A 10,288-nucleotide genomic window follows, 5' to 3' on the forward strand; every position below is an offset into this window, starting at 1 on the left:
TGTCGGATGAAAAATGTAACTGTAAGCTCCCCTTTCCTGCCCTGCCAACGCTGTTTGAGCACAGTTGAATTTAAATGTGAGTGACTCAGCTCGCCTTTCGTGTGAGGGAACAGTCTCCTTAGAAATGTGTGGTAATCGATCTGGAGAACCTGTACTTTTGCAGAATGTATTTTTCTGCAGAGAATGAGTTTTATCAAGCTTAAAATTGAATTCATGAGCAGGTCTAGGTTGCATTTTCTGGCCTGATGACTGATTCTGAGTCAAAATGTTTATTTAAATTCGGTGTTTGACTGTGGTTAAGCTTGTAAAATTCACATGTATAGCTGTAAAAACACATAAGGCTGTGGTAACAAGGTCTGCATGTGTTTCTGTGGAAGAATGAAAGTGTAAATTAAAGGTTTAACACATTTCACCGGAAATCAAAATAAAGCTAATCTAACGAATAAAGCGTATCTAATGAATCTAATGAAGCAAAAGTAATTCAAATATTTTGAAATGTTGTGAAATAAGCTTATTCTTGCCAGCCGTCAGGTGGATCAATACCACTCTCAAGTCTTTGCGGTAAATATATACCAGGCGCCAGTTAGCTTAGCTTAGCATAATGACTGGAAACATGGGGAAACAGCCAGGCTGGCAGGTAACAGAATCCAACTACCAGAACCTATGGAGCTCATTTATCAATACGTTATCTCTAGCTTGTTTATTCCGTAGAAAAACCATAGTGTAAAAACAACTCTGTGGTTTTACGGGGTTTTGTGTGCCAAACTATTTCATGGTCTGAGCCAGTTGCCTGGCAACCAGCTGAGACTCCAAGAAGTTGCTGCTCCCGTCCAAGAAATATTTTGGCAAAAAACTCTTCATGAAAACAGCAAATTGTCATTTTTTCAATTTAATTTTAACACGTAAGTAACAAAACAAATAAACATGTTTCCTAAAACTATTCCTTTCATTTTCCAAATGATCAACGGTTTATATGAAAAAAAAAACCCTGTCCAGACAAAACTAGAGTCTTTCTATCAGTTTAATTAGTCATTTATGTTACAATAGGGTCTCCGTATGCACAGTTTTTCTCAATGCCCAGGTTGAACCAGTTGCCTTTTCCTCCTTTATAGGCACTGGTGACCAATCTTGCCCAGCCATGTTCTCCCTGAAAACAAAACAAAACAGTATTTAATCTGCATGCAAGAGACCCAGCGTCAGTGACAGGGTCTTAAAACCAGTGGCCGATCTTCCCTGACAGTAAAAGTGTGTGAACTTTGCCCACAGACTGAATGCAGGGTGTGGTGCAGAGAGAAACCAACCCAAAACTCTCCCCAGGAGTTCCTGACGATCCAGTACTCTGTCCCGTCCCCCGCCACGCCCCAACCAGCCACAGACACGATGTGATTCGGCAAAGACAGGGGGTGAAACTCTGAGAAGATCCCTCCAGAGTACTCCTCCAAGCTGTCGGTGGCCATCAGGGCACAGCTGAAAAACAGAGCGAAGAGTTTCTGCAGCAAAATCCAACAGATTTCTTTCTTCTTCTTTTCACATTATTTTGATCATTACAATATGATGACGAATCACAGAGTAGAGAGAGCATTTCTTGGGTCAAAATGTAGATGTTATTGGGCTGTTTTCAGCTGGAAAATCAGGGCCAAAGTTTGTACTTGAAACTTAAATGTGTCTTGTGCTTGGTGGGAACTTAAGTGTTAAGCTTCGCACAGTTTTCTGCTCTAAATCTGCAGTCAGATGTTCACAAAAGCCGTGTTTGTATAACTGATATAACACACGTACAAATTTCACACATTCTTTCTCTGCCAGACACCTTTTCTTCTCGCAAACTTAATTTTCTCAAGCAGCCTTTTCTGCATTTTTCCACGTTTACAAATGATTCTTTACAGCTGCAGCTTTGGAAATTTTTCATGTCACAAACTCCTTTTTAAGCTCAAATGTGTGAAAAAAAAAATTGTGAAAAAGTTTTTGAAAAGTTCGATCCACCACATCTGCAGGTATTAGAAAAGTTAATTTAAAGGCCTTTAAGACCTCGTTAATACTGCATGGAATTAATTTAAAGACAATATAAAGCTGTCAAAGGCAGAGCTTTAGTAAAAGGAATGCAGCTAGTGTGAGATGTAAAACTATAAATGATAAGGAAAAGAACTCATTACGAGACATAAAGCTCGGTTGTGTTAATTAAAGTGGATACGCGGGGAAAAATATAAGTCTACAAGTTAGATATGACGATCAATACTTCAAGGCTTTAAATTTGTATAAGTTACTGCATTTTAAGACATATATAAGTGGATTAAAATCATACTTAGTGCTATTAAGTTACCTCAGAGGTTTTAAGAATGATTAAATATGTATCTACTAATAAAAACTTCACTCTGATTGAGAATCGCTCTGTGAGGAGTTTAGGTTTTCACTTTAAACGGAGCGTGAGGGTGGAAGGATGACTTATTCTACCTGATGGGGCCGTTGGTGTAAATTTCAGCTTTCATCTCATCTCTTCCAGAAACGTCTCCATAGTCTCCCACTTTCCACACAGTGTAGTTCTTCACAATAGCACAGGATTGGAAGAAGGAGCACGTGCCACACTGGTTAAACTCCTCACACTCTAAAACAAATGGAGCAGATTATTTAGAATTATTTACAGCGTGGGGCGGCATTATTTTCACAATTTCATTCCATACACTTTCCATGAAGTTCATCTTCAAAATGTACAGTATAAGCTCATGGGTATTTATTTCCAGCTATAACAGCTGCAGTGATTTGCTACCATTTAGCCATAAGAGCACCAAAAAGTATTCACACTGAACTGAGACAGTCATTTCTTTATGGACCTGGCTTTCCGCCAGTTGAAACAGGAAATGGGACTCCCTCAAACTGTTTGCACAAAGTTGGAAGCACATTTTCGTGTAAAATATCATTGTCAGCATTAAGATTCCCCAAATCCTAAACCATTAAAAAAAACAGCACAGACCAAAAATACACAGTGTCCACACACTCTTGACCATATGTGTCAAAATAGATTCAATTTGTATAATTATTACTTTGGTTTTTAGCTTGGTAGTTGTTGCAGGTTTCATCAGGAATGCCTTTAGTGTGTGCGTAGGCGTAAACTCTCAGGTGATCTCCTCCATAACAAGAGCCCGCCCTCCCACAGTCTATCACGTTCTGGACTGACAGGTACGCCGACGGCCACGATCCCCCACGTTTGATGTTGATACGGTCTAGGAGGAAAGAATAACAATAACAAATATTACCATATTGAAATGCAAAATCTCCCCAGGGGATCACTTTCATCGTCTTTTCGTCCTCTTGCCAGCCTACAGGATGGTCGCTGCTCTCCATGCTCACTGTGATACTACTGCCACACTAATATGATCCTGTGTGATAATATCTGTATCATACAATGTGCGAACAAACTGTGTAATATACATTTTAAACACACATAATAACATACAAGTTGTATGTAACATTTTAGATCAGTCCCATCTGTTACCCCTGTTATCCCTCTCCTCTTATCTTGTTTCCTCCCTCCTCTATTCCTCCATCCACGTTGCCGCGGTTACCAGCTAGTGCACTGGTGGCTCCCATGGCCCAGCAGGACCCGCAGTACTGGGGGATGTGCTGGTTCCGAGTGACGCTCACATAATTCTTCCCATTGATGTTCCTCCAGTCCCAGGACGGAGGCAGGTCCGACACGTTCACATACTCATGTGGGCGGGGATGCGTCCTAAAAGAAAGTAAAGGGTGAGGCTGCCATTGTTAAAATCATCATGGGAACCAGAACAGTCAGCCCCCTTAAGGAGGAACAACAGAGATCTTGTAATAAACACAGGAACATTGAATCTGTTACTGACTAATCTGAAACAGTTACAACTGTTAGAATTAGTCAAGTTAAAATTAAGAGTCACACCAAAGCAAAAAAAATGAAGCACATTTGACCTGAATAATTTGATTTAATTGAGTAAACTTAATCATCACATTTTGCACAATTACAGGTAATCAGTCAGTGATCATTAATTTGATTTAATTGATCTGTCCACAGTAACATTAATTACCCTGCAAACCATGCAGAAAAACCATTAAATCAAAAAATAAAATAAAAAAACAGTATAGCAAAAATAGCAAAGTGCTATCAGTTCTAACTAAGTTAGCTACTAATGTTAGTAGGTACAGTTACTACATTACTCTAAACTCACTACTGAATACTGTATAAAACTGAATTATTGGCGTTACTTAGAAATATGTTGTTATAAGAAATACAGACAGCGGTTTAATACCCAAAGTATCGACAGCCCGACACAGATCTTAATAAATAAATCCGTCAGTTCAGAACTGGGGAGTAACGCTAACGCTGCTACAATCAGAGCTAAACAACATGTCCAAAATCATTAAACTGTGTCACTGTCTGGGGAAAACCGACACTTTTCTCTCACTTACTTGACGGAGTCTGGTCTGTCGTCCCTGATGGGTTTGTAACAAGGCTCAGATAAAAGTCTGGACGAGCAAATCTGTAGTGAAAATGATGCTAAACAAATAAGCAGCGGAGCGGCTACTGAAGACGCCATCTTGGCTCCGCTCCTGACGTAAACACGCACACCAGCGCCCCCCGCCGGCCCCCGTTACCATGACAACCTCCACTGAGAAAATTCAGTAGGAAAAGTAAAGGAAGTAAAAGTCCAAAAATACATAATGCAAAATATATGCTCTCACATATCCACAAATATTCATTCTACTATCCATTCAGTATATATATCTAGATTATAGTGTAATAATGTTTCTACCAGAGTCCGTACAGTATAAATCTGACCTATAGTGTAGTAGTATTTATACTCTACTATAGTATATATCTGACCTGGAGTGTATTCATATTTATACTAGCATCAATACACTAGGCTACTGTATATATCTAATTTACAGCTGCTATTTACTACTACTACTATCTATTCTGTATACTGTTTCACTGTGACCATTACTTATACTTGTACCTGCACTTTATATCTTTTTGTTCATACTTTATATGCCTTAGTTTTTCTGAAATGGGCCATTCTGCATAAAGAGTACTTTTAAATAAGATTAGGGGGAATAATGATAATATGATCACCATGGGATCCGGTTAAGTCTCAGTTAAGTCTTATCTCAAAATATATTAATCCACCAACCATGTTCACTATGTTATCTATCTGATTAGTAGTAATTTAGCAGATTACATTAAAAATGAGGCAACACACAAGTAAGGATATTAGAAGATACTTACAGTAGGTTTACTTTGGTACCTGTACAAGCACACACTTACAAAGGAATTGACACAATTCAATATAAAATCTGAACATTTCTGCAAAATTAAAAGTGGCAAATGAATTTTTTCACAGGACTTACATTTGGTATACAGCAGGCTATATACACAACAACTAAACAGTAAAATAACAGCTTCACATCTATTCAAATAGTTGTATAGACGTTAATACTTACAGTCAAATAAATGATAATCCATTTTATACATTAGATTATTAGATTAGATATTACATTATACAAAAAGGTAACATACCTGTGCCTTTCTTCACCATTAATTTCACCATAATTTCAAGCACTTTATCAAGTCTTATATTCCCTTATATAATATTGTCTTACATTCTTATTCTCCTTTGCCTCTTATGACTCTTCTTTGCATTCAGGACAGTAATGAATAAGTGAATGCCTTCTAAATAAAAATGGGTGCTGTCTTCAGAGGAACCCTCCAAATATTGTCTTTCTTATCAATATAATACACTGTATTTAACAATTTTATATACATATTGGGATGTTCCTGCCTTCTATGTTCACACCAAAACAAAAGCTAGAAACATAAAAGAAGTTTTTAAAAATTGGGTGTTAGAGCAGTGCAGGTTTTGCAGGGTCAGCGGGAAACTTCTAAATAACATACTCACATTACAATCACATTACACCTAATGCAGGGCCTGATGATTGGTTGGGTTTTCATGGGTAATATGCAGCTCTTAACAAGGTTATTCTCTCACTGAACGAGGCTTACCTTCAATCGAGGTCTGTTTTTGTGATGGGGAAGCATTATTGTTTGTGCTTTTAATGATTAAAACTAGAATCAGATTAGATGTGCATTAGGCACCTAATGAACCTTCAACAGGAACACTAGATAAATCTCTCACCAGTTGTTATTTGTTGTATGATCCATCTTCAGGTGGCGGTCTTTCTCCCGATCAGGATGCTGTAAAAGCTGCTCAGCAGGCAGAGGAAAGGAAAGGATGTGTTGATGTCGGTGTAAACATCAGAAGGTGAGCTTTAAAAACGACTTAGACGCCTTCTGCTGGGTCCTGATTAAGGTCTCTCTTTACCTCACCCTGCTTCCAAGGGAAAAATGTCCTAAAATGCAGGTATAAAGTGTAAGTACACAAATTTGAGGTGCTTGTACTTTACTTGAGTATCATCTTTTCATGCCACTTTACCCACTCCACTACATGTCAGAGGGAAATATCATAATGTTCACTCCTCTAAATGTATCTGACAGCTTTACTTACTTTAAAAATTAAGATTTTACATACAGAACAAATAAACAGCTTATGAAATAAGATGCTTTGTTACAGTTTAAGCTACCCAACAGTATATACAATTAGAGCTGAAATAATGCGCTGATTAATCCATTAGTAGATTGACAAAAAATGAATTGGCAGCTATTTAGTTAAATAGTTTTTTTTAAAGTCCTTTTTCATGGAAAAAAAAAAATCTCATGGCTTCTCAAATATGCTGATTTATGTTTATGATATTATTCATTATTATAACTAGCATCATGAAGGTGTCACGTCGAGGTCTGTGTAATCGTAATGATGTAAATCTCTAACTATGTTTTGAAGTTTTTATCAATTAATTAAATGAGAAGGAAAATGATCAGTATTGATCCTGCTTTGACATTAATGCTTAATGATATGACTAATAATAATGTAATGGTATACTATGTAAAAGTATTTACTGTCATGGGGCCATTTTTCTGTTGATACTTTAAGTAAAAAAAAAAACCCATCTAAATATTCCGTTTGTCATTATTTGTGATATTTTCTGTTCTGAATAAAACATTGCAACAAAAAGTACATTGCCTACATACTTTTACTGAAGTAATATTTTAAACTAAGGACATTTACTTACATTTTTATGTAATATATTTTCTCCTATAACCAATAACTACAATGTAAAAATGTCAGTGTAACAATAATAATAGTTCAGTAGTATAATATAATAATACACCCCTCTGAAGTGGGGCATGAAGTGGGGACATTTTTACAAAGTGAAGTGATTACCCACTGACGCGTACTATGTCAATGCTGTTTCCAATGTCACACATGACCCACAGTTGAAAACAGCATGTTCATGAAAATGTTTAAGGTCATTCTGAGAAATATATGAAATCGCTGTTTGCAGTGACGGCTGTTGAGAGACGCTGAGGTAAAGTAGGTACCATGAAAATATAAACAGCACTTCATCACAAAGAAAACACTGAATCATGACTCTGAACATCAGAAAATTATGATATATGTGACAGCGAGGACGGGGAGGTTGACTGTTCCCAGAAGGAGCCTCTAACCTCAAATAATTCATTCATCTGTATTTAAAGACTGTAAAACCTAACCGTAGCTGCCAGATGAAAAGTTGAGATAATAACAGAGTAAACAGCTCTAATTCTGGGCTGAAAATCATTAATCTCTGACTGAATCATATTAACTAAAATTGCATTTTAATTGCTCCTCCTCTTCAAGCCTCTTACTCTGTGTTTTCTCTGAGAGCAGACGCTGCCTACTCCTCCTAAGAAGTCCATTGTGTAGTGAAACACAGAGGCTGTTGTCTGCAGCAGTGCCAGAGGAATGAAGTCAAACGACCTTTGACCTCTTAGATCATTGCTGCTGGGTCAAAAGCTAAACCCTTCCCTGCTCTGAGACTTCTTCAGAGGCACAAACAGCCCTCAATAATACATGACTTTTCAGGATGTAATGTAAAGTTTCAAAACAGCTCAGAGGTAATACAAGACATCACATGAGCTCTTTATGATGAAGCTGACATCCTGGATATGTGCATTAACATGAGCATCTTCCTGCCTGCTAATGCTGAGGCGATATCAGCCTTAATGACACAGCTGAGCAGCCCCTCAATCATCACTGGATGAATGCCATTATCCTCCTTCAATTTGCAGTATAAAATAGCTTTTAAAGCAGGTCTCTTACGTCCAGATGGATGACGAGAAAATCATGCAGTCGTTGCAGTTAAATAATTGTAACTCTGTCCATTTGTCATGTATTACTTCTGTAATCGATGCAGAGACTACTCTTTGTGATCAGGATGAATATGTTGTCAAGTGACATTCTGGCTGTTGTAGGTTTTCGACCTTTTGAGCTAAAGGGAATATCTCAGCCCCTTTTCTCTGATTCCTTCGGTCATCTCGAACCAATTTTTGTGCCTTTGTTCTCAATAGACAGCCCTGTTTTACAAAACGTCTTCAATAGTGAGCTGGAAATGTTGAAAGGTGTGTTGGTCAGTCCAGGCTTAAATATCTTGACAACTGCTGGATGAATAACCATTAAATTTTGTACCGACGTTCCTGGTTCCCAGAGGATGAATCCCATTGACTTTGATGATCCTCTGACTTGTCCTCTAGCGCCACCATCAGGTAAAAGTTTCCTCTTGTCCTGCGAAATATCTCAACGTTCACTGCACAGAAATATGCACTGATGTTCTTTGTCCCCAGATGTCAAATCGTGCTGATTTGGGTGATCCTCTGACTTATCCTCTGGACATTTGTGATTATGAGTGAAATATTTTAACATCTTTCAAATGGATCGACACAGAATTTCATATACTCATTCACGTGCCCCTCAGGACTGATTGCATCCTCTTTGGTGATCATCTGAATTTTCATCAGATTCATCAAACTATGGTCAAAATTTTAATTTGTTCATTACTTTGGTGACCAAATAACCTAAAAACTCCACCAAAAGTACAGCCTCAAAAAGCCACCAGTGTTTTGCCTGCTTCATAATGGTTTAATATAATATCAAACATATATGTATTTTTATGTTACTAATTCAGTTGACACAATTTCTAGACAGAGAAGGTGGCAGAATAAAGCGACAGGAGATCAATTCACATGTGTGAAGCTGAAACAGACTGATGGATTTGATACGACTGCAGCGATATACAGTAAATCTGTCAAAATCCCAGATAAGACGATCTGCCCGCAGCCACCACAGAAAGACACTAAAAAGCCCACTTAAGCAGAGGCACCTTTAGAGTGCATGGAAAGTGCATCCATGTAAATATTGAACGCACACACAGTTTGGATTACCCTCGTGGATCAATATTGAAGCAACTTGGAAGATAATCTCATTTGCACTTCTGTTTTCTTCTTGGCAAAAAGCTGCTGCAGACTGGCAGTGTGGGATCTCCAGTGAATTACACCAAATTCAGCATTTAGAAAGATTTCCACCAGATTTCTGCACCCTATTTTTGCAAGGATTTTTCTAACAGACTTGACAGAAACAGAAATTTCTGGAAAAAAGGAAATCATTACATGATGCAATTAAAAGCCTCAGAAAAAGTGAGTTGAACATGAGTTGAGATTTGTTAGGGACCAAGCAGTAAGAGCAGACAAATGAGTACATTTTCAGACATTAAGGCTTTATTTATCCAAATTAAACAATCAACAGGAAACTCAATGTTGCAAACGATTACAATACATAAGCATGGAAAAGTATCAACAGAAAGTCTAACTATGGGCCCTTTAAATAAACAGAGGTCAACAAACCCATATTGCAAGAGAAACCTAAACTGAACCAACCTGACCTGGTGAATGACACAAAGAAAGGGGTATATATACACATAGGCTAGCCTACAGACAAACGAGGGGGGGGTTCCAACTCCTTACGATTAAACACCCCAAAATAAACCCAACTGCCATTTAAAGATATAACACAAATAATACCAATATGTACAAAAACTACCAAAAAACCCAAAGAAACATCCAAACTACATAATACAATACAACATCATGCTACTTTCTGGAAACCTCTTCTACTCAGAGCACCCCTGTCCAGCACTGGGAGTTGACACCTTCCACTTCCTGCGCTCCAACATAAAAGGGTGCCTTAAACGCCACCTCCCCCTTTTGCCAGGAACTCAGCAGCATGTGGAGAACCAAAGAGAAGGTAAAATGTATTAACTCAAAACCAGCTTGGTAAACTTATAACTTAAATGTTAACCAAAATGTGTGTGCTCAAATTGGAGAACAACATCATAATGT

At 37.8% G+C, this 10,288-nt stretch overlaps 1 protein-coding gene across 1 annotated transcript; it reads right to left on the reverse strand.

Moving 5' to 3' along the window:
• Positions 1-918: 918 nt before the first annotated feature.
• LOC139214280 (cathepsin Z) lies at positions 919-4,564 on the reverse strand. Its single transcript, XM_070845090.1, has 6 exons — positions 4,432-4,564; positions 3,558-3,721; positions 3,036-3,215; positions 2,449-2,599; positions 1,302-1,467; positions 919-1,147 (listed from the first exon to the last, which is right to left on the reverse strand). The coding sequence occupies exons 1-6, from the start codon at positions 4,557-4,559 to the stop codon at positions 1,034-1,036; spliced, it is 903 nt and encodes a 300-aa protein (XP_070701191.1). The 5' UTR covers positions 4,560-4,564; the 3' UTR covers positions 919-1,033.
• Positions 4,565-10,288: the final 5,724 nt, after the last annotated feature.

Source organism: Pempheris klunzingeri, chromosome 15 (genome assembly GCF_042242105.1).
Source record: "Pempheris klunzingeri isolate RE-2024b chromosome 15, fPemKlu1.hap1, whole genome shotgun sequence".
Taxonomy (NCBI): domain Eukaryota; kingdom Metazoa; phylum Chordata; class Actinopteri; order Acropomatiformes; family Pempheridae; genus Pempheris; species Pempheris klunzingeri.